The sequence below is a fragment of the Haliotis rufescens genome, unplaced genomic scaffold, assembly GCF_023055435.1.
Source record: "Haliotis rufescens isolate VD_foot unplaced genomic scaffold, xgHalRufe1.0.p SCAF_7, whole genome shotgun sequence".
NCBI lineage: Eukaryota > Metazoa > Mollusca > Gastropoda > Lepetellida > Haliotidae > Haliotis > Haliotis rufescens.
Window position 1 is genome coordinate 1631101 of NW_025964361.1, and position 26053 is coordinate 1657153.

Consider the following 26053-nt stretch of genomic DNA (forward strand, 5'->3'; position numbering starts at 1 on the left):
CCATTTTCAGTCAAGGTTTTGATTTCCATGTGTCAATTATCAGACCTGAACCTGAAACACCAGTGGTTGATAGCATGAGCACAGACCCACACCCTCAGGGCACAATGCCACCAAATCAAACAGAGTTGGTCTTTCCCATTAATTCCACCTGGTCACATCAGATCAGCCCTGCACACAATCCCCATTTTGTCACCTCTTACGACAAGCATACACAATCTGCCTTGTTATCCTACAGGGGGTATATCTAGAAAATAACATAATCTAGGCTTGTATTTTAAAAACAGCAACAGAGCTTAGATATGAACCATGTAAGAATACTATTCCCGTGAAGGAGACATATAATTATTATCCATGATCAAACACGATGATAGTGTGAGTCACCATGTTGTTAGCTACACCCTGCCTACAGTCCCCGTGTGGCGAAGAGACAACAGAAAGTCCCTCCACGGAGACGATAATCCAAGGCTTATCTACATACAGGGGGCAGTTTATAAGAACAAACCAACACCTGCTGACAAATATGACGTACCTCTGCATTTAAGAAATATTTAGACAACTATCAAACAATCTGTATCAACTGAACACTCTGTGTGTTTATACCACAGAAACATGATTATACATTAGGCATGGTTATATATCATGAAGCCTAATAAATGGTTAAATGCTTATGTGGCTGACTACAGAAAGATGTATTTCAAACACAGATCTTACTTTACAGCCTTTATGATTGTGATCTTCAAAACTTGGCTTGTGCCTCATAATATAAATACTTGACTATGTAATATTTTCACTACATAATAATGAACATTCACTGTAAAAATCTTAGTATGATTTGCCTTATCATATTTCATTTTGAACTGGTCATTGTATTATCTCCTAAAAACAAGCAAATAACACTGGTCTGTCTTGGTTAAAATAGGGAACTTTGAAGTAAACAATCCAAACTAAATTGTACCACAGTAAAGTGAGTATGGTTTTACGCCACTTTTAGCAATATTCCAGCAATATCACGGTGGGGGGAAACCAGAATTGGGCTTCACACATTGTACCCATGTGGGGAATCGAACCTGGGTCTTCGGCGTGAAGAGCGAACGCTTTAACCCCTAGGCTACCCGACCGCCCCGTACCACAGTAAATAACTCACCTAATTACAAGCCAAACAACAGAAAATCACATCAATATTTTGAATCATTATTCAAAGCCAACAATTTTGTTCACCATCACTTAAGAAAAACAGCATGTTTAGCTGTAGACAAGAACAGGGGCTACGACAAAGATAAGCAAATAGTTAGATGACATGTAATCCCTGAGGTAGTCATTAATCAGCTCAAGTCTCCCTCGTACACTAGAGGGCCCCTCTCATACTTCCACCTATAATCAGTTACTAGGAAACAAGCATGATCAGGCACAAGGCAGTCATGTGACACACATTCAAAGCTATTTTGTCAATCTGTGTGTATAAATCAGAACTTGGATCTCAGTTGTCTATGAGAGTGAGACGGTGCATTATGACAACTGCCTAACACAGTAACTATGTTATCCTACTGAATGCCCACTTGAGGGAGACAGAGTAGGACTGTACTAGGCAAACCCGGGGGGATTTCTCTCCTCTGTGAACAATGTTTGCATTTGGGAAACAACTTCATAATGTCTCTGAGAATAAGTCCCCCGAAGCTGTGACATTTAAAGATTTACAGATTTGTATACGATCACAAAAGGTTTTCTCAAAAATGCAATTTCGTACAACATCAGATCAATAGATTTTAATTTGCAAATTATCTTATTAATATAGGACTAATAATATTGATTTTTACTATATAAAATTAATAATCGAGTCCGGACCATACAAACCAATATTGGATACCACAAACAAATAATCCTCATTTTCAGGGTATGGCAACTGATTGTAGCTACAAAATTCTATTGGTTCTTTGGGGGATTGGCAACTTACTTTCTATGGAACAGAATCAAACCAGAAACTGGACAAAAACTCACCTCTGTGACTTTCTGGACTTGCACTCTATACCATCGTCCATCAGAGACACCGCGGTTCACTTGAAGCACCTTTGGAAACACAGACGTGAACTTGAAGGAAAACCTCACATTTCCATCAATGATCTCCAAGGCTACAAAACCTAGAATAGTGGGGCTGACAGTTGCTTGGCTGAGGAACAGGAGGGCATTTCTCTTGTTGGTGGCAAAGAAGAGGGTGATGTCCGTGTTATTGAGGTTAGACAAGGGAGGGAACTCCAGGAAGGAGCCCTCACTGAATCCTTTGCTTGATTTTTCACATCGGCTGCCAAAATAACCGTAGACACAGTCACAGGTGTATCCTCCTGGAACGTCATTGCAGCTACCACCATTCCAACATGGCCGACTGGTGCAGTACATGGTGCTTTCACACACCTCTCCGTGGAATCCGTCCGGACAGTCACAGCGGAAGGTACCATCCAGGTTGACACACGACCCTCCATTAACACACGGTTTTGAAAGACACTCGTTCACATCTTGTTGACAGCTTGGTCCGTTCCACTGTGGCGTGCAGTGGCAGACGTCCTGTATACACGTGCCACCATTGTAGCAGTAGCTCTCTCCGCAAGGACCAATCGGGGTCTCGCAGAAATCGCCAGCAAAAGACGGTGGGCAGATGCAGGTTGGTTTGACTTCTGGTTTGGCAGATGTAAGGATGAGGCTTGGCGAGTTGTGGATAGAGTAGCCCGGGTGCATGACAATCTCGCTGTCACACTTGCCGCCATTTTGACACTGGTGGTTTTGACAAGCACTGTAGGAGGTGCTTCTGATGGAGATGCTGGCTGTGGATTCTATCGCCTGCTTGTTCGTCTCCAATGTCTGTTGCATGGAAGTTTTGGGGATGTGGTCACCATTTGGCTTCTGAACTGACAAGAAGACGATGAGATCAGTGCCCATCTCCTTCAAGCTGTACACTATGAAAGAGTTTTGTGGTGAGAAGGCATTCTTCAAAGCATTCACAAACCGAGGGTATTTGTCCTCGAGGAAGGATCTTGCTGACAGATCGGCTACAAGCATTGGTACTGAGTTATCAACGGTGGCATTCTTGTACTCACTAACTGTGACTGACACATCATAGGGTTCAGACGCTTGATGACTTGGCATGCCATCAGAGCCTCGGATGCGTAGGTTGTAGGTCTTCTCATCGACTGAGCCAATCACTCGAAGATCACAGTTCTGGTAGATGTTGAATGTGTTTGTATCCCCACCTTCGATGTTGCAGCTGTAGTTGCCAATGGCATCATCATCCAGAGGTCTGACATCCGCTACCAAGCCGATGGACGACATCCCCTGGAGAATCATCAGCTGGATGACCAGTGGCCTTGGCCTTGGAGGGTTGTCATTCACATCCCCAACAACAATCTTGAAGGTCAAGGTTGATGTCATGGTAGGTATGCCGCCGTCAGTGACCACCACTGGGAGCGTGAACTCGGGGGTCTGTTCTCGGTCCAGAGTGGCTATAGTCTCCACTCGCCCTGTCTGCGTGTAAATTTTGAACTTATCCGAGGATGATACCATACTGTATCTATACGGAGCTTGATTTGGTGGCAGATCACGATCCTTTGTGAACTGAGGCAATGACATGACAAACTGTCCAGCATCTCGGTTCTCCTGTATGTGACCTTCTGGCATGTTGGGGTCAAAGTATGGGCCGTTGTCATTCACATCTTGCAATCTTATCTTAACCACAGCTGAACCTGCAACAGTACAAAAAGAAAAAGGATAAAACAATCTGTTCTCAACATCATCAAAACAATTATTAAAATTAATTGTGAAAGGATACAAATGAAAAAAGCTACTCAAATGAAATACCAGTGTTAAACAAGCATGAAATACTCATATCCCCTGCCAATACCTCCTTTTTCAGTCGTTTCCATGGATACTCAAATTTTTTATTTTTTTTAAATCTCAAACTTTCAAAAAGCACCACTTCACCACGAGACCTATCTATATTCCAAGTTTGGTTACGATTTCTCTTATGGCTTTTGAGTTCTGCTCCGGAAACAAAACATCATGGACGGACAGGCAGGACTCATTTCTATATCCATCTTCAACTTCGTGGCGGGGATAATAATATATCATTTTTTAAACTAAGTTTAAATCAATGTTACCTGTTTGAGGAGGCAGCCCTGAGTCCACAGCTCCCACAGTCACATTAAACTGATCCTGAGTCTCTCGGTCCAGATAGCCTTGGCCGGTTGTCCGAATCTCTCCATTGACACGGTCAATCTTGAATCGGTTTCCATCATTACCTCTGAGAATGGTGTACACAAACTGTCTGTTCTCTGGTTTATAGTCATTGTCTGTGGCTTCAACCTTGATGACATATGTGTCCTGCAGAGAATTTTCACTGACTGTAGCCTCATATATGTTCCTGCTGAACACTGGTGGATCGTTGGCATCTTCAATGGTGACATACACCTGGCAAGTATCTGTGTCGTTACCTTGGATGCTCCCCCAGTTCTTTGCCATCACGTTCAGGATGATCTCTTGTGAGGACTCATAGTCAGGTCGCCCAGCAACATGAATAACTCCAGTCTGATGGTCAATGCGAAATCCTCTAAGGTTGCTGGAACCAATGAGGAAATAATAAACTATGCCGTCAATTCCCTTGTCTTGATCTGTTGCAAGCACCGACCCAATGGATGAGTTGATTGTGGCAGACTCACTGACTCTGAAGTTGTAGCGCGTCTTCTCAAACTGGGGGAAGTATTCGTTGACACCAACCACATGGACATGGACAGCAACAACAGTCTTCTTCATATCCGATCCTCCGTTTAATTCGCTTGGGTTGTAGGCCATGATCGTCACACTGTATGCATCTTTCACCTCATAATCCAGATTACCCTGGGATCTCAAGATTCCTGTCTCCTTCTCAATGGTGAAAATGGAGTTCCCCACAACCGAGTAGTGGATGATGGCATTGTCCCCACTGTCTGCATCTGTAGCATGAAGGGTGTAGAAGGATGTGGAAGGGGCCGAGTTCTCCGGGATGTACGCATCATAGTAGGTCTGGTTGAAGACGGGCGGGTTATCGTTGACATCAGTGAGATGGAGAGTGAATGTCCTGTTGGTCTCCTGATACACAAGAGCCTTGTCTCTGGCAACGACAGTCAGCAGGTGAGTTGGATGTGTGTCAAAGTCAAGAGCCTTGGCAACAGTGAGTGCACCGCTTTCTTTTCCCATGCCAAAAAGACCAAGCTCGTTTCCAGTGGTGATGAGATACATGACTTGGCCATTAATGCCAGGATCGTTATCCGTTGCCGAGAAGGTTTGTATGGTCTGTCCAATGGGAGTGTCTTCGGCGATGGTTTTCTGAAAGATTTGAGTTGTGAATGCAGGAGCAAAGTTGTTGACATCGGTTATCTTGAAGTGGACATCTACTGTAGTAGACTGAGGCGGTGTACCCTTGTCCTGGGCTTTCACAAACAGGAGGTAATCAGCATTCTGTCTACCCTGAAGAGAAGCTTTCACAGTGATGAAGCCAGTGTCTTGATCAATCTGGAAGAACTGGGAACCATTTCCTCCTGCAACAGCATAGAACACTTCTGCATTGATTCCATAGTCATTTTCATCCACAGCCAGGATGGTGATGACAAGGTCCCCAGTGGCTCTGTTCTCTGGCACAGCTGAGAAGTAGCTGCTCTGTACAAACTGAGGAGGATGGTTGTTGGCATCGATGACAGTGATGATCACCATGTTCTCCGACGACAGGGAGGGTGTTCCCAGATCTGACACCACAACGTCCAGGGTGTATCTGTTGACAGACAGTGGGTGGTCTGGCACATGACGGTAGTACAGTGGTTGTAAGGCAGTGATATCTCCCGTCTCAGCATTGATCTCAAAGACATCGGAGGGGCGTTTCAGTGAGAAGATGTACTGATTATTGGGTTGCTCCAAGTCTGCATCCATTGCCCTCAATCTTCCAACCACTGCATTGGCTCCCTGTCTTTCCTGGAAGTCAAAGCTGAGAGTGTCTTCTCTGAACACAGGAGCATTGTCATTAACATCCTGGACCTTGATGAAGACCTGGGTTTCCACTTGAAAGTTGGCATCCTTGGCAATGACCCTGGGGTAGTATCTGTCCACACTCTCCGCATCCAACAGCGCCACAGTGGAGATGTTGCCGCTGATGCTGTCGATGGCAAAGTTGAGCTTGTCCTGATCATTCTGCAGCCAAAAGGTGGACTTGGCGTTGTTGCCGATGTCCTTGTCTGATGTTATCATCTGTACTATGAAGAAGTTGAGAGGGACATTCTCTGGCACTGACAGACTGTACCGCCTTGTAAACTTGGGTGGGTTGTCATTTTCGTCAAGGATGTGGATTGTCACTGTTGCTGTTGTGGTCAGACTTGGGGTGCCCTAAAAACAGAAATGCAGCAGTGTTGTCAGTTACATCTTCAACAATAATCTGCATCACAAATAAAAATCTATGGGATGAAAAATGTCAGTATTTTAAAAAATGTACAGGATAGTTTTTGTTTCAAATGAATTCAAATGGCTTGAATCATGAAAGAAGATTTACGTGATAAGCTTACCAGTAAATCTATTTACATCACTGCAGCTGATCATAATTCTGTCAAAACATTATCTCATTAAACTTAAATGTACATCCTGCTCCGACATCCATCACAATCCTCCTGCTCAGGCTATCTTGAAACCATGTTACCAAAGATATAAGATGGTCTCTTTAATTTTGAAAAAAGTCACATCCAAGAGATAAATGAATATTATACTGCTCCACTTTTGATAGGGACATTTTATCTCTCCACTGATTCATCTCTCCACTGATTTTCACAAAATGTCAAGTGTATATTTAATAGAATGACAAATCTGATGATCCCTTTCAAAAGTTGGAATATTTCTGCTTCCTTACCTGGTCCTTTGCCTGTACAATGAGATGGAAGAGGTCGATGCCTTCCCTGTCTACGATGTTGTTGGTGGAGATGAGGCCAGTCTGGGCATCCACCTGGAAGGTCGTGTTGGTGTTGCCACTGTGGATGGTGTATGTGATCTGGCCATTCTCATTTGAGTCGAGGTCAGTAGCAGAAAGCTGTTTCACTGAATAACCCTTCTGGACATTCTCTGGGATGCTGGTGTTGTAGAAACTCTCTTGGAACCGAGGGGCGTTGTCATTGTCGTCTTCCACACTCACCCTCATCATCTTGTACTCCGACAGCGCTGGGTTGCCCCCATCGTTTGCCTCAATCCACAGCTCAAAGCTTCTGGTTGTTTCAAAGTCAATGCTTCCTAACACAGATATGGAACCATTCAGTTGGTTGATTCCAAATCCTCGGTTGACGTTGCCCCCGGCGATGTAATACAGGATCTGATTGGTCCTGGTCGTAGTGGCCGATACTGTGGTCAGAATCTTACCAGGGAGGGAGTTTTCCTTCACAGACAGGTTTGCATCAAATGGGCTGAAGACTGGTTTAGATTCGGTGTATGACATCATGTCCACACGAACATTGACACTGTTGGAGTTAGGAAGTACGCCCTGTGGAAAGAATAGAGAACAACATAACTATCACGGAGTTCATTTTACATGTAACTTCAAGGAATTTATTCATTTTCAATTTAACTTCTTTAAAACAGAGTGAATACAAAGATGAAGAAAGAAAACAGGAAACATATAATACTATACACAATGAAAATGTACCTCTGTGTATACAATGTGACAATGATCCTTATATTCTGCCATCAGCATATATTTTTAATCTGCATCATGAATTTAACTGGTTCACATCACTTTGGGAATCTTAAGGAGACATTGCTGCCAACTCCCAGTGTTGGTCTAGACACTGTAATTAGTGTCACGTGTGAATCTGAGACATTACGTAAATAGTCTAAGGAATAACTCTTGAATTGAATATCCATCCGAAAATTGGATTAATCAGACAAGTAAGGTGGTGAAAGACTTGTAGGAGTGGAAAATGTCCCGAGCCTTGTCCTACTCAGTCAAAACTGACATGATGCCTATGCAAGAAAACACATCTTTGAAAAGTCTCGTTTGTGTTTGACTCACCTGGTCCGAAGCCCGGACGATGAGGCTGTACCGTGACCCGGATTGTGAAAGTTCCTGCCCTGCCGTGATGACACCCGAATTGGCGTTGATGACAAACTTGCTGGCATCTTCACCAGAGAGGGAGTACCTGACCTGACCATTGCTGCCGATGTCCCGATCTATGGCTGTCACTCCCAGCACAAATGCTCCTCTGGCCGTAGGACTCAGTACAACCTGGGAGTAGCTCTGCTGCTCGAATTCGGGGGAGTTGTCGTTGTCATCATCGATGTGGATCACAACCTTCGCGGTGGCCGACTGAGGTGGGATCCCCCTGTCTGAGGCAATGACGACTAGGTCATACTCATTGCGTTCTTCTCTGTCCAGTATTGCCAAGGTAACGATCTGACCGGTGTCGGGGTATATCGTGAACTTCTCACCCATGCTGTTCTCCAGGCTGTAGCTGCAAGAATACACAGAATGACTTGTAGTGGAATATCACAACCTCTGGTGATAAAAACATCTGGCCAACACAATTTCAGTTCGAAATCTCAGGTCATGACAACCTCAGGTCATCAAAAAAACCAGTTCACTCAAAATCCCGAAGCATTTTTTTTCCACAAAACTGTGGAACAGGTTTATACAGTGAATTCTATGGGAATCAAAACCTCAGTCCATCACAACCACTCCCATAATGAGTTTGTACCACTGCAGCCATGAACCACCCAGCCAGTCAACGACTGTCAACATCTCACCACAAGTTGTATTTTGTTATGATCGTTTCAAGTCTGGAATATCAGATAGTTTTAACAGTGCTGTAGAACTACTACTATTCTATACTAGGAGTTTAAGTTCTTTGTTTGTCTGTTTGTTGTTTAACGCCACACTCAGCAATATTCCAGCTATATGACGGTAGTCTGTAAACAATTGGACTGGACAAGACAAGACAATCTAGTGATTGATATCATGAGTATCGATCTACGCAATTGGGATACGATGACACGCATCAACCAAATCCTGTTAGTCTCCTCTTACCACAAACATAGTCGCCTGTTCAGCAAGCATGGGTTGCTGAAGACCTATTCTAACCCGGATCTTCACGGGTCACGGGTCTATGTAAAGTACAATAGGCCCGGTCTCATAAATCATAATGTATGTTAGCTACAGCAGTGAAAGCACGATGCTGGCACTGGGAAGAGTGGCCCTGTTTCTCAAGTGTTCCTCCCTGCCTCTTGTACACTCAGTGTAAGTCACATGTAAAGTTTAAAAGTTTTAATCCAGTGCTGACTACATTACATTGATTACATTCCGAGCATCTGGCACTGACAAAACATAAAACGGTATTCTATTTTGATCTTATTACAGAATCTTCAATAGATCAGTTTTATAAAAACCACACAAGTAAATCCAAAACAGCCAAAAATCATAAAAAAAACAAAAATGTTAAAAATACTGCCGTTTGCTTTGTGAACTCAAGATGCTGTTTCATTATCCTTAGAATTGGTTTACTCTGCCAATTTGTGCAGCATCAAAGAATTCAAATTCAAGACTTTTTATCACAACTAAAATCATCTCAAAGACCGGTTTAGAAACAGAAAACATGTCTCTTTATAAAAGCAAAGCTTCAAAACTTCAGCGCTATGTGAATTTTGGATAATCTAATTTTGACATACAGATCTAAAAGAGATTCACATCAAAGAACAAAGATAATAGAAACAAAGTGACAATAAGTGAGATTTATCAAACATTCACGATCTCTGTATGTTCACTAAAAGTGATAGCAGTAAAACATAAGTTTCATTCTTATCTGAAACAGTTGTCAGGCAAACAGTCCCCAGTGAAATAGTACCACAAGAACAAACGTGGACCTCAATGTACTGTCAGATAACACATCATTCCATGCCTTGATAAAAAAGTATATTGAGGGTTTTGTTATCATTTCCCATGCTGTTTGCACCTTAATGTCTTGTGTGACTCATTAGCAAATTTGCAGGTAGACATTAACATACCATTTACCTGACCACTTGTTACGGCTATTTTTTAGTAAATGTGATACCTTTTTAAAAAAATAATTAAACAATGATTATTTCCTGTTCTTGGGCCAAAATACATAAAGTCTGACATTTAAGCCTTCAACATTTCCATGTTTGGTCCCAGAATAATGGATGTACTATACTTTTTATTTTTCAAATTTCATTTGGATAAACATTTCAGTTGAGATTCTCCTTTATCAACAAAATAACTTTTTATAAACTTTCAATCCCAGTTTTATAAAGTGTTCTTAAGAACTACAACTATCACAAATCTTTCTTAAAAGTTTAAAAGATTAAAGAGCCATAGATCAAGATCATTTGTGGAATTTTGCCCAAATGAAGTACAGGTCGGTGGTCCCAGATCACATACTTTAACTCCGGCTGATGGATCCTTCTACAGATGATAAAATAAACCATAAATAACAAACAAGCAGAGATGCATCTTTGTGTCTGTGTTTGATAAAACTGCCTGCCATCAAACACCCTACTTTCTGGACTTTCCAAACTTTTTTTCAAATCAATAACAGGCCACAGTTCATCTCACAACTGGCTGCTTTTTCATAGAATTACAAAAGCTGAGTATGGTGCCAAAGATCACGTAGTTTAAACCATGACGGCAGATCCTTAATGATGATTGAATGAACTAAAAGTGATTAAAATATCTCCATCATGGGAACACTTACACAATCTCTGCATTTTCCCCTTCGTCCTGGTCTGTGGCTCGGACGGAGAGTACGGAGGTGGGTGAGGACAGGTTCTCCAGGACATGGCCTGTGTATTGCGTGTTGTCGAACACAGGAGGGTGGTCATTGACATCCTGTACCAACACCTTGATAGTCCCAGATCCTGTCAAACGGGGAGAACCTGCAACAAGATGGTCAGTATTAGTCATCATACAAAAAGTAGACCTACAGAACACATCAGTCTGATACTGCTTACCAGAACACATATTTTTCGATAATTAAATTGATACAAAAGTACATAAATAATTTCAAACAATAACTATCTGGTCCTGCTAATTTTGGCATGAATTTTCTAATATTTGTCAATCTGTTTTCTCATTTTAACAGTTTTGTTAAAAGAAAATCAACATGTTTATCTAAATATTTTCCATAATTAATTTGGGAATGTATTATGAAGAAAGTACATCAGAGGACTAATTAATCCTAAAAAAAAAATTAATTTTTTTTTACATTCAACAATCTTCATTGGTGTCACCCTCCTTGAAACATGTAACAATGAAACTTACGCAATGAGGACCGACAGTAAAACCGATAGTCTATTCCCACCCTGACATGACAAACTTACATAAGTCGTCCGTAGTTTAAGGTCAAGTACTTCCATGTGTGTACCCTTAACACTTACTGTTCCTCACACAATGAGGTAATATCTCCTATCTATTTTATGACCAAGAGCAACACAGAGGGCAGCGGCAGACTTTTGAAGACTCCGATCCGATCACACACTCATTAACATGGAACACCATCAAGACGAAAACTTACACCATTGTTCAAATACTATTTCCCTGGCCTTTAACATATCAGGACAATAAATTGGTGTGTGACAGATAAGCATGAAACTTGGTATGTTGAGGTGTGCTGCAAGGTCAGAAGTGAAAGGAAATCATCTGTTTTAGTTGTTTTTCGCACAAGAAGGTGAAGGGTTATATCATTTATCATGGCCGTGTCCCTCCCAGCTCCTCCCCTAATAGTGTGGTGTCTGGGCATGATTGTCTACATATATACTTCAAAGAAACCATCTTCACGGTCTACTGAACATGTGGTGCATGGATGAAAAACAGGTTAATAAACAAAAGACTGCTCAGGGTCATGCTGAACTAAAATAGTCTGACTTTTTAAAATATGTTTTGTTCGAATTGTACATAAGTTTCAAGGAAAACATTACATTTGTTTCTGATAATACTTTCCTGAACACTTCTTCTCAATACTAGTTGAAACACTGAAACTTCCCACACTCTTACCCTACACCAAATGTTAACCTGCACAATAGCAAAAAACAACTTACAACGTTTGCTTTTCTGAGCATATCAGAATCTTGCAAACAGAATTATTGAAAGTTTCATCACATGCTGTTGAAATCTCCACATTGTTTTTCTGCTTAAAGTGCTAATACAATTAAAACCCTCTCTCAGACGCATAAAACACTAAATCCTATTGCCCAAACCGATACTTTTGGGGAATCCAACTACAGATTTTAACAAGATTTCTTTGCTTCAAAATTGGATTAAAACATACCATGCTGAAAGCATTGTAAGATCCTATAACCCAAATGCTCTCAGGAGAAATACGCCTCCACATGGCATAGAAATAAGCAGAGAATTTTCAAAGTTTCTAAGAATGTCTACAGCAGACAAAATGTGAGTGGAACTCTTCTGTGGGCATTAAATATTTCATTTTCTCGTCACTTCACCCATATTTCTGTCGACAACTCATTGAGTAGCTAAAACAGTGGCCAAGGCACAAGCTCCGGGTTACCAGTACATATGTGTGAACGGAAACACTGCCAAATGATCCACTGTGTGATCAGAAAAACAGACTTATCGTGAAAATGATACAAAACCTTTGAACTAACTTTAAATTGCCCAAAACACATCTGAAGTAACTTTTCAATTGTTAAAAAAATATACATGAACGTGATATCACCGAAGATGACAACAACCATTGAACTACTCCTCTTCCACAGCTGTGACATTCATTCATGTATGAATATTATGATCTTAACAGGATCATAATATGAGTCAAATAGCAAGTGTGATATCATTTCTTGAAAAGTAACATATCAGGCATAAAAAAAACATTTATCTGTCCGTGTTTTTATAAGGGGGCATCCACAAAAAAGGATCTTAACAATAAAATTATTCTGAAATATGACATGAAGAATGATAAAGATTACCAATAATATTAGTCTGTCATACAGACCCTGAAACAAATATATCCAATACAGCCCATGCAAGTCTATAATGTTTGGCAAGTCTAGATTAAAATGAAGAAAGTCTCTGGGCTCCTTTTTATTATATTTTATTTCATTCTAGCAATTTGTTATCACTGTGCTTTACTCCTGCACAAGGTTCTCATTTAAGGAAAAGAACAATTCAAGCTAACTTCAGTGATTCAATGATGCAGTCATAACCCTATGATACTAATCTCAAACTAAGCATGGACATCCTACAGGGCAACCGAGCGAACTGAGCACTGGCCTCTGTATGCAGTATTAAATGTGTATTAAGACACATCTCAGAGACTGATGACAGAGAACCCAGGATTTTGGTTCCCGTTGTTAGAGACTAAAGCGAACACAAAAACAGGACTTGTAGCACAAATCTCGAACTCCATTAAAGCAAAAACTCGGTGTAGATGTCATGAAGTTGCTGTTAAATAAACAAGCCCCTGGGAGGCAAATCTTGTTCAAATACACCACCCTTCACTCAAACACCACAACAGTGAGCTTCAAAAGTTAATACAGTTAAAAACTGTGTTTTATGCTATGACAGTAATCCAAATGAATGTACAAGTTTAAGGTCAGATAAATATATGGTCATGTTTAAGACCTCTTAGATCGTCACTCGTACAACAAGAATTAATGTTGACTCCTCACAAAGATTTGAATTTTTTGGATGAAAACAAAAAATTGTTCGGTACCGTGATGATAAATTATTCGGACATCCCGATTCACGTCAAACATCACCTTGTTTGTCTAATATTTACTTTAAATGCTTAAGAATAACAGTAAAACGTGAACAAAACAGAACTAAAGTAAATTAGAAACAAAACAAATGAAGCAGCTGCAAATCGTTGTTGACGAAGTAACTAGATAAAAGGATTTCCATTCTTCAATGTCCCCAGTTCTTTGATTCTGTTTGTATACCTGACACTTTTTTACACTAAAATCCACAAAATGACACTATTTGAAACATTCCCCTGAAATCATGAAGCCCCTGATAACATAAAGAAAAGGAACAAAATAATGGGGCAAGGTTGAAATATTTTGTAGCCAAACTTTTGATGCCTGTTCCCCAAAATTGAACGAGTTACAATCATGAACTGTTTATTATTCATTTGTTCCAAGAAAATTGTAATAGGACACACACAAAAAAGAACAGAGCATGCAAAGAAATGAACTATTCGCGTAAATACATCTTGGAAACATTTAACAGTCCATTGGGTTTGATGTAATACTGGTACACCACTTCCCCCCTCTGTTCCTCTCCCTCTCTCGGAGAAGCCGTAGCCCGACTTCATAATTGGTGCTACTGCCGCCTGCCAAACCAATATGCCACACTTGTTTTTATTGGCATCGAGAAAATTAAGCAAGTTTTTTCCTTCCCATGTCAGGAAAATGTATCAGTGATGGACTTACCAGACAACTCTGACAGGAAAGCCACAGAAATTAAAATGGCATTCACCAAGGACGGTTCAACTTGTTATGTAAATCATCACAGAGAAATAACGAAGTTATAGACTGGGGGCACATGTACGACAGCATTATTTTTATTGAATGTCAGTGGTAGGCTCCCCTGAACATTGAAATTCCTTTGTCTCACATTCACTAGCGATTTGTGCCGGTGGAACATTTTAGACAGGCCATCATCATATAGCTGGATATTATTTCCACATGAGAGGTGAGATATTTATGTTATACAGCGTCAATCCTCCATCAGTGATGCCGTGTAACAAGCTTGCAGGATGGTGGCCAAATAAATGTTATGCTGACAGGACGTCAGTTTTCCTTCATACAACATTCTCATTCATGACAGTTTAATGCATATCGGTAGTTTTTCATTTATATACATATCACTTAGATTGTCACAGGAAGTGAGAGTAATGGCTCAAACCTGCTCCTATGCAATGTAGGAAATTTGAATTTCAGAAAAGACAAAAACAATCAGAAAACTATTGCTTTTGTGTTAATGAAAAAAAATTGTTTGAATCGATTTGTGTTTTAATTTGATAATTTCCCCAGAATGCCTGAATATGATTGTTGGTCTTGAGACCATCATATTACATTATTACATTAGTTTACAAAATGAAATCAAACTGGTCGAGACAACTTTTTGTTTCTTTTGTTTGTTTGTTTGTTTGTTGTTCAACGCAGCACTCAACAATATTTAAGCTATATGACTGCGGTCTGTAAATAATCGAGTCTGGACCACACAATCCAGTGATTAATATCATGAGCATCGGTCCACGCAATTGTGATACAGTGACATGTGTCAACCATGTCCGCGAGCCTGACCATCCCATCCCGTTATTCACCTCTTACAACAAGCATAGTCGCCTTTTACAGCAAGCATGGTTTACTGAAGACCTATTCTACCCTGGGTCTTAGTTATTGAGAGACCATCTAGAACAGATTTTCACTCCAGTGTACAGTGATAAACTAAGCCAGCCAGGTCACGACTCGGTTCAATCCACATTCAGAAGCCATTTTGACCAACTGATTCCCAATTAATTCATAAACAAGGAGTAACAGGAGAAGCTTTTTCTAAACATTTTTAATAACAAAAATGATCTAGATGCCAAGTACACAATGTACCAGCATCGGTTGATTCAGGGTTGAGACTTTCCTTATGAGCAAACATAATTCATATTGAGCAGCCATTGTGCCCAAGGAAGTACCATCCCCGTCAGTTCTGTTCCGAGAGACTTACTCAGAACCTCATCCTACAGGGCACTATTCAGACCTCCAATCTCCCTACCGATAAGTCCAATGGATAAGTGTCACAGAAAAAAGCCTCCCGATCAGTAATCAGACTCTAATATCCGCTCCCAACACTTGTAAAAGGAAATGTCAAATCTCAGCATCTTTTTTGTTATGCTCAGTCCTGCTGTTATGAATAGTGGCAGATTATTATCTAACGTTATCAAAGACAAGAACAGTCACATGACTAGTCACATGACCTGACAGATCGTGTAACTACAAAGACCAAACTAAGCCATCTTGCATGTTTGTCATCATCCGTCAATCAAATGCCACAAGCCAACGACCTACTGTCGGTCATTTGTATAAGGTAAGGTTCCCAGTGACTGTGTTGAGCAGTTCATCAATATTGTTTAGTGTACACCCAAATGGGAGTTCAGAGTTAATTGTACAAATGAGCACAAGCATATGATTGAATGAAACCAGATGACGCAAGCACTGCTAACACTTCACTGCTCTGTCATTACCACATTGAATGGGAGTGCTATTGAGCAAACAAAAAATCCGAAAGTGATCAATTCTCAGTCTCTCCTTTATCAATATGAACCAGAAATATTGGGTTTTTTTCTTCGGGAAATATTCCATTCATTGTTTGCAGCTGCAATCCAGAAAAGATCGAAACTCAAACATATATCCTCCACTTAAACTAACAATTCTTAATCTTCATATTATTTTTTCAAATATTCCTGACAGCTTCTAAACCAGGATCTATTATTGATGACTCGACATTTTTTCTCAAAATTACTTGCCGACTCAACATATTATGGTTTTTCAGTGTAACATAATTATTTGTTGATATAGCGTGTAGGGGAGGAGGCTGAGAGATTGACACTATTCTTGTGAAGTGTACACTTGACCGCAGGGCTGAGAAAGATCAGTCATATTTCAAGGATGTAATTAATCAGAAACAAAACGGGTGTGAAACATGATAAGCCATGCAAGATGCAGCTAAGAAATGAGGCTTAGTGTTAGGAAGCGGGCACCATCGTGGCAACCCAATATTGGAAAGATGAAGAATTTGTTCCACCATCTAAGTTCTGACAGAAAATCCATTAATATTATCAACAATTTTGCTGAAATGATGAAAAAAAGGATTACAATTATTGACATTTGTCACACAGCAAAGAGAAATTGGTAGTTCTGAGGGAAACCGTTTTCAAAATAACGGAGGGACAACAAAGTGTGAAAACATTCGTTACACAACACTTTAAACAAAATCAGCAACTTTTCAAGCAAAAATGTGTGACCAACTTATTAAGATCACTTTGTTTCATCAAATAAACGGAATTTGAAAAATAATGTTTTGGAAGCACCACTTTAAAGATGACATTACCTTTTAAAGCTCACCTATCACGCCCCCAACACAAAACAGTAGCACTGACAAGACATTCTATACTTTGAAGTGCAATAAACATGCCAAACAAAATCTTTCAACTCTGAAAACCATTTTCATTAATTTTAACCGAAAATCATTGTTTTTTCCCCATCTTATGTCCACATTTCACCCTTTAAGTTCCAAACAGATCAATAGCACAATAACTCATATGACACAGGAAAATGATTCAACAAATATGGTCTCATAATCCATCAAATATCCTGCAAAATCTCACATTTCTCTGTGACATATTGCTCATGGAAAGATGAAAGTATTCCCCTCAGGCAGAAATCCAATCACTATAATGCAGTCTTCAAATATCTTCAAATTACTGTTGCCCGGCACTCCCAAAAATGTCGTAAAGTTCCATAGTATAAACCCTTAAAATATTTTTTTCTCATATGTTGATTGTTCCAAAACCATATTTTCTTTCTTTAAACATCTCTTTTAGTGCCCTGTGGTAATGGAAGAAGAAATTGGATAGCCTTGTTCAGCAAAATTGATGCGAAATACGAATATATACCAGTTACTGATTCGAGGTCTGACTGTAGATGAGACATCCTTGGCAATGCCTTGGAAACTGATGACAGGCACTCTAGCATCAAACCAATTACTCCTGCTCGTTGCATAATGTGTCTACAATTTGAAGTCAAACCTTTCGGAACAAATTGTATTGCAATACCCTCTAGTTTAGCAGGAAGCATCGCAAGAAGTATTTGCCACGGTGCCAGAGGCAGAAAAGTCAAAAGTTGGAAGTGGGTACAAATACATTCTTCTGTTGCAATTGCAGTAGATTAAGCCAGACGCAGTTCCAGCAAATCTATTGTATGAATTGTCTGTTGCTGTGGAGTGATAAAAGCTATCTGCTGCTCAATCTTGGTGGCATCCATTCCGGCCATAAATCTTTCCATTTCTGAAGAGTAATGGCACACGGAACAGTCGTATTATGGGTATGTGTCCTTGTAAGAACTTCTAAGACACGCTACTTTTTGCTGTTTTTAATTTCTTTGACATTGAAACGAGATACCCAGATTCTTGCTCAAAGGGAGACTCAAATTGTTTCGGTGAAAAAAAGGGGAAATGGGAGACTGGGCCAAAAAGTTCCAGAAAGCAAATGTCTCGAATTCAGAAGACCCATTCGGAAAGAATAGAAACGGTTTTGTAAATTCAATTAAAAAGAAGAAAAATATGCTCTCTTCATTAGACTCCCCTCGTTACAAACTCAGCCTAGGAATTAACGTTTGATGTGCAATTTGGAAACATGACAGATCCTAGGGACGTACTTTCACCATGTGTCAGTTCCAGTAAGCCAGACTACAGGAACAGATCATCAGTCCTGTTCACAGGACGAGGAAGGATAAGGCCTCGTTTTAGCTACTGGAAATGTCAAAACATAAAGTTGATGAAAACTTTAAAATATTAGTATGACAATAATAAGATACAGTGATCCCTTGCTACAACAGTACCTTTGGGGTCCAAATAATTGATGAGCGTTACAGACGATTAGCGGTTTAACAAAGGTGGAGTCATAGGGGGTAGATGACCAACACAACAGTATACATGCTCTGCCAACCTAACACGATCTACGTTGCATGTTTCAGAGTTTTAAAAAAGATTAGCATAGTAGTTTATGATTCATGTGTAAAAAATATTTATCGAGCATTATGCGCTTTAAAAAAACCACATTGTATCCCTTCAGTGAATTCAGGTGAACGAACAGGTATAAAAAACTTGGTCAACAAAAATATGAAATTTGATATAAAACACATTAGACATTATGATTTACCATTTAAATTGTATTTCCTGTTAAAATGGCTGTCCAATTAGTTTTTTTCTTCTTGACACTCTCAGGAATTTTGACATGAGGATCAAATACACAAGTATGACTAAAATGAGTGAAAAAGACTCATTTCTGATCTTCAAATGAAAATCTAAGCATCAGCAAGTTTCTGACCCAAGATGAATTTATTACCACATGTTCATTCTGTTTTTCTCTACAACTCCCATGTTCAGTATATTAGAATATATTAGAAAAATGCTTTCCAGAAAACTGTCAACTCAGATTTTTGGACACTTTTTATCATTACTTTTGCATTTAGCATTTTGTAAATGCTAAACATGCAATGCTGAAATGAACAAACTCCAGTCCTCACTCATATGAACACATCTGATCATTTTCAAAACAAAAAGTTCTTCTCAATTCTTAAACAATGCAGGTTTCGGCCAAAAATGGGCCTTATCCTACATCGTCCTTTCACAATACGTCTTTTTCACCTTCCAAAAAATAATGAACTCATATTCATGATGAAAAACAATTTTGCCACCAAAAGTTCAAAACCTTTTGTCCCTAATATCCAGAGAAGTGGTACAAGTGTTATGAAACAGCTTCAGGTTACATCTCAATTCCCCATCCCTGACATGAGCAGCGGAGAATATCCGCCATATTCAAGATGTCTGCCTGCATCCGAGATACAATCTTCCTGACAGCTGTTAGTAGTTTGTTTCTTTTTGGAGATAATATGAGAGTTTAATGGTGTATGTGTTTGTGTTCACAATAAACCCTGCGCCATAGAATATGCAAAATTCATGTGTTTCAGTAAATGACAATACATCATTGGATTATGGTGTGGTATTTTGTTTTCTTAAAAAAATTATCAATGAAAGGAAATTAAGAGAGTGAGTGAGTTGGGTTTAATGTTGCTTTGAACAGTCTTCCAGTCATATCATGTCATGTCAGCTGAAAACGTGGGAGGAAAGCCCGAAGTGATGCAGGTCTCAGGCGTTTACCACTTTGATGATACCACAAGCATGGGTATGGTGCTGACAGACCTAGAAACATCATCGGGGTGAACCAGGACACAATTCTGCACAGCAAACTGCAGCGCCCTAGACGACTGGGCCACCATGCCCCCGGAAATATATAGAAGCACAACTAAAAAGGAATCTAACTTAAATGAGTCTATAAAAACATAATAACCGCTGTCATCCAAGAAGGTTGATGCCATTGAAGAAAGTGTAATATCAAGGAAATACTTGTGAAATTTGCATAATGGTGTCTCTTCACTCCAAAATTACGAGAGTAGCTTGTAAACAGTAGTTAAACTATCTGAAGGGGTTATTGCATTGTGAAAAAAATCGTTCTATTTAACAATCGAAATGATATCAAGTTTCCGATTTCTTGAGAATAAAGGTTCAAAATTCAATTAGTTAAACCAGAAAACCCACTTAGCTTCCAGCCCCCAATACTGATAGCATCTTACCGGCTTCAATGGATTTTTTTATGTCCAAGAGAAAGTTAAGTCATAGTGAAAAGTCATATGTTCTCAGTGAGTTTAATAACCCACAAAAAGTTGATCAAACCTCATTATTCGCCTGAGTAAACACGGCTGAGAGGCGGAAAATGGAGGGTTTGAAACCTCCATGGGAATAGATTGGCTCCCAAAAAACCACATCCGAAATTCAATATCTATTTCCCGACTACATCTTAATCGGAGTTTTTCAACACCCCCCAGATTCGAGGTATCATTTGATCACTTTAGCAAAAGTTACATTTCAGTCGTAATATTGGCGAGGGATTTTCGTTTCTTTCAAACTCAATATGAATGCTACTATCTACATGACCGCTTGAAGTAAACTGATAACTCCGGATGCAAGATGGCCTAAAGCTGTGTATCAACATTCTGAAAAATACCCAAGACTTATGAGTTTGGAAAGCCATTACCGGTTTTTTCGTTCCTACAATCTTCTAAGCTATTACAGCATTTGATGATATTTCATAGCGTTGATTTCAGTGATGATGGGACACATATTGCACTCTTATCAAACCTGAGTTATGTTCTCTCCTAGTTAAAAGATAAAATCAAGTATATAAGGGATAAATATTAAGAATCGTGAAACACAAGACCATTGCAACACAGAAACATGCTCCACTATGAGGTTGTTGCTCCAGAGTGTTTTTCTAAAGCATGCATGGCAGACAATGCTCAGGCCTCAAAAAAGGATCTCCTTTGCTTCAAAACTGTACACCAGAAATGCCTTGATATTCCAGACACATTTTAAAATCAGATCAGGAATCTGGAAATTGCATGGAATATTGAAAATGTCTTAAACCTACAATAAACCGTATTTCCTTGCCTCTAAAGGTAGAATACTTATTTCAAACATTTGCATCTGTTTTGCTATAATATGCTTATTACTTCACATGGGGTTCCAAAAATGTGTAAACACATGCTTCATGATATTTTCCCACCCAAACCAAAGAGGCCCAATTTGGGGTGACTTTTGAAACAAATACCCTCCTGCCTAGTCCCACATATTTGGACAGCTGGATAACCTTTATGGTGCCTCATATTTTAAACTACTTTTTTGGAGGTTTTCCCATCAGCTGCTGGCTGGATCGGAAAGTGGGTTGGTGAGTTCGCACAGCGGTAGGGTGCCCGAAGAGACGGCAGGCAGCTACCACAGAAATATCCCCGATATCAGAATCAACAAATACCATCCTGGCTCGTTTACATCTTCAACGACCTCTGCTGTTTTCAACCCTTTTGTATGCAACTTGATCACTCCTTATCACCGCAAAAACCTCCATGATTCAAATGTCACGGAAATGATATGCAATCATAACAGTGTTGAAACTACAGGGGAACCCCTAGTAGTCGGATATCTTCTTCTGAAGTCATTTTAAGGAACGTCTGCCTCTGTCAAGGTAGATTACTCTGTTTGTATTTGTCTTGGATCCTAGGCACAAACTGTTTTCCAGCAACGCCTTGAGACTGACCCGTGGTTATTTTTCTGTGATTATAAACGTCAAGACTTCAAGATCACTGACAACATTTAAGAAATGTTTGATTTCTCACCAGCACACACAGTTAGCATGGTGACTAACATGTTGAATTATTTATCAAAGAACCTACAAGCTTCTGTCTCGGGTTCAGCTCAAGAAAACAAACTGAAATCTTTAATTTATAAATTTTAACATTTTCTTGGAAGTGGGAGCAGAAAGCTTGCTTCATTCTTTCAAACAATATCTGTCATACAAAGGTTAAAAATAGACAAATATTATTCCATCATAAGAACCTGATCATAAGGCCATTTAAAAAAATATAATAATCGTAAGAAAAGAAGTAATGCACATATTGTCTGGAAGTCCAATAACAATTGCAGACTTTGCATAGGATTTCCAGTAATGACAAAGAAAATTGCTTAACAAAATTGAAAAAAGCTTAAACATAACCGGTGTCTTAGCAAGTATCCAATTATTGCAATTAAAGTCAGCGATCTTTCACATAATGACATGAATATGACAAAGAACGATGACAAATGTCAAAGTATCTCATCACTTCTGATTTAAATACAGGCTAATGCTGAGAGTATAGTGTTCACTTCTTCATCTCCAATAACCTATGATGCTTTGTCTGCAGCAGCAGCCACACCATCGTTTCCACATAGGCTGGAGCCATCCACAACGCAGTGGTACTTGCAGCTAGAGACACAGTCACAACAGCTCCTATCTGTTTCCATTAAAGAGTTCACCAGAGGGTGTGGGCCGGGTCAAAGCTAGTTGTACTCAGTTCGTAGGATGATAGTATCATCAACACTACTGTTATCTCTCCCTTGGGAACAAACTCCCTACTTTGTTTTTCAACACTCACATAATTAAAGCAGCAACAAGATGGAATTCAAATTTTATTATCTATTTTAAAACACTCATGTTTGAATCATTGATACATTGAAACAATTCACGAAATGATAACATACAATTTCTTTTAACATATCTTTTGAAAAAATAAATCTTTTTCTCTAAAACATGAATATTTTGGGGAAATATGAAATCTCAGCAGAGCGTATCATTTTATCCAAAACATTTTCAAGCAAATTTCACCGATGAACTTCTACCTCAGTATATATATCAAGTCTAGCCTAGCATCTGAACGCAAACATGTTCTGTCACTGTCAGATCAAATGTTAGATCAAAGACCAAGCGACAGACTGAACAAGTTACAAAGTGTAGGGAAAAAGATTAATTGAAACCTGCAAGTTGGCCTCAAGGTAGAGGACATGTTTGCTTATGAAGTCTATAAATCGCGATCATGTTGAAACAAGGACGTTTAATCAAGTGAATAGGCTGCCATATTCGAACCGATGCCTGTGGGGGTGTGATTACTGGAGACCAACCAGGCTGGGTTGTGTTAGATCAGACCTATTACACCAGTTGAGTTCTGTCTGGAACTCAGGGAAATTGGAATCATAGTGGTCGTATGTAAACATTAGTTCAATTGCAGTGTAGGTCACAGGCAAGCAGAGAGGCAGAACTGATTAGCTTACATTTTCAAATTATTCACCTATCCTTCGTTAGCTGCAGCCTTTGTTGAAATGAAAACATTCCTTCAACAAACGAAAATGTTTCTTTTCAGAAATTTGACATTTTATTTGTTGATGCTAACCATTGTTGAAATTTATTGGTTGATCTGAAATCTGGTATATGTATTTCAATTTTGTTGGAATTAGTTTATACATCTGTGCTGCATTAAATTCCAATAAATTCAACCTTCTTAGAATCTTGTATATCTTGTAAACTAACAGACGTTAAACATTCTGCCCACTGATGTGGTATTTCTCATCCCTCAACAAGACCCAGCCACCATGTTGACTGATGAATGCTGGGATGTGCCAGGCAGGACTTAACATACATCCCACTATATATCAAACAATGTGATTGGATGTCATCAGTAAATCACACAGTCCGATTGGTTATCCTCACACAGACTGGTAACATCTGTATTTTAATTGGCTGCTTCTCACAAGGGGGTAATAGTGATAACACAATCTGATTGGTTATCTGCGGTCAGCCGGTCACATATGTACTGAAAGCAGCACCTGCATTAATTGGTCATGTTTCTGATAATAAAGACATCTATATGTGGCTATACTTCTGGCTTCAGTAGTAAAAGTGCCACAAACACTGTTGAAATACATCTTATCAAGAGGAAAATCTAGATAAACCTCAAATGAGAAACTAATAGACCCATCTGGTCTTTCATGTCACTGACTTAAATGTCTTTCCTATAATATAAAACAAGTTGGCGCGAAAAGGTAGCACATTTCAATAAAACAATATGTTACACAATAGGTGGGGATCAGTTTCAATCAATCGTCACAAGATGTTACCATGTATACTATTATTTTTATAGGGAATTACAAAACACATTTTTCACATCATTGAGCTTAATTAGTATTTATCAATAAATTCACAAACTGTATTCATGTCCAAGGACAGAAGAATGAACTGTGAAAGTTTTGTGAACAGAAAGTATTGGATGATTCCAGGTTAACGTTCCATAAAATGATCACTGTTAAAAAACTATAGCTTCATATAGACTCACATATTTCTATATCATGGAACCACACTGTGGACAAATTGTAAAGTTTTATCTTGTCTGAGATTATGTTTTCAAGGCTCCTAGTACAAGTTGTAGATCTGCATTCCTGTCTGTGACATTGAGTGAAGTAGCATATTCATCACAACCGGACTTCATTCATCTAGATTACCCAGCATGCCACATGAGGCACCTGTATCTCGAGGTCTCACACTCAAGGTCCACACCAATGTGGAATACTTCACACTATCACAATGCCTCAGAGATTACTCCACATACCATCTGTTCCACGACCAAAATATTACGAACTCGAAAAATCTCACAGATCATGTCAGTCCATATATCTCAATAGATATGGCATCAATGTAGACATATGTTATTTCTGAAGGTTCTCATTCTATTGAAACCCCATTATCACCAGTTTGTGTACTACAGAAACACAGAGAACATTTCATAAGACCAATTGCAAACTCTTCAATGATTCCGAAAAAATGGCTGCCATAAGAAAAATAGATACTAGTTTCCTAATGGCAAGTTATTTATGAGTGTAAAATGATAACCTTACTCTGACGAATCTAAACGTAAACATTCAATGCTATCTTAGACTGTCTTCTCTATCTATAAACAACATTTTACTTTGAAATAACATCAACAAAACAAATCATGCCCATTTTTTACCACCAACTAGAACGACAAACTCACAGCTGTGAGAGGCTTGCCATATTCCAAATTTGTTCTCCTATCAGATCATATATCAGTGTAATGTCTACAATATTTACATGTATTTGACAATGTTTGCTTAAATCAAGTCCCAAAACACTGGTAAGGTTAATCACAAGGCTAATAAGGAATAGTTTCTAATAGCCCATCGGGAGATTGGTTTGAGTAATAAAGCAAGCCTCAGAATGGTCATGTCACACAGCCGGGCAATAGGACTCTTCAAAAAAGGCTTTGTGAGAGTGGAAGGGCTTTATGTTGTTAATCAAACCATTGCAACCACATCATGCCACAAAATACAAAAAAAATGCAAAGACACAATTTGCCCATTGGATTTGAGCGAGTGTTTCGTGCCACTTTTAGTACTATTCCAGCAGAATCACAGGAGGGGAACCAAAATGGGCTTCACACATTGCATCCATGGAACTGAACCTGGGTCTTCGGTGTGACGAGTGAACCCTTCATCACCAGACTACCCAGCCACTCCTCAAATGGATTTGAACTCATCCTGAAGCATGAGTGAGCAAACAACCACTGGGCTATCCGAGTGAGTGAGTGAGTGAGTGAGTGAGTGAGTGAGTGAGTGAGTAGTGAGTGAGTAATCCTCATTTAGCTATATTACAGCAATTTCACAGTGGGGGACACTAGAAATGGACTTCACACATTGCACCCATGTCAGGAATCAAACCCCGGTCTTCATGTGACGAGCGAACACTTTAACCACTAAGCTACCCAACCGCCTCTGGGCTATCTGAACTACAGGAAAACCTTAAGCACCTTTAATGACACTGCATTGTCAAGC

At 39.5% G+C, this 26053-nt stretch overlaps 1 protein-coding gene across 1 annotated transcript in view; it reads right to left on the bottom strand.

Moving 5' to 3' along the window:
• LOC124139630 (cadherin-related tumor suppressor-like) overlaps window positions 1-26053 on the bottom strand; it is a 140427-nt gene that overhangs the window by 14027 nt on the left and 100347 nt on the right. The window contains exons 7-11 of the mRNA XM_046506866.2: window positions 10749-10929; window positions 8057-8495; window positions 6908-7528; window positions 4143-6393; window positions 1996-3728 (exon numbers count right to left, since the gene is read on the bottom strand). Of these exons, the coding sequence (XP_046362822.2) occupies window positions 1996-3728; window positions 4143-6393; window positions 6908-7528; window positions 8057-8495; window positions 10749-10929 (5225 nt within the window). The remainder of the gene's footprint in view (window positions 1-1995; window positions 3729-4142; window positions 6394-6907; window positions 7529-8056; window positions 8496-10748; window positions 10930-26053) is intronic.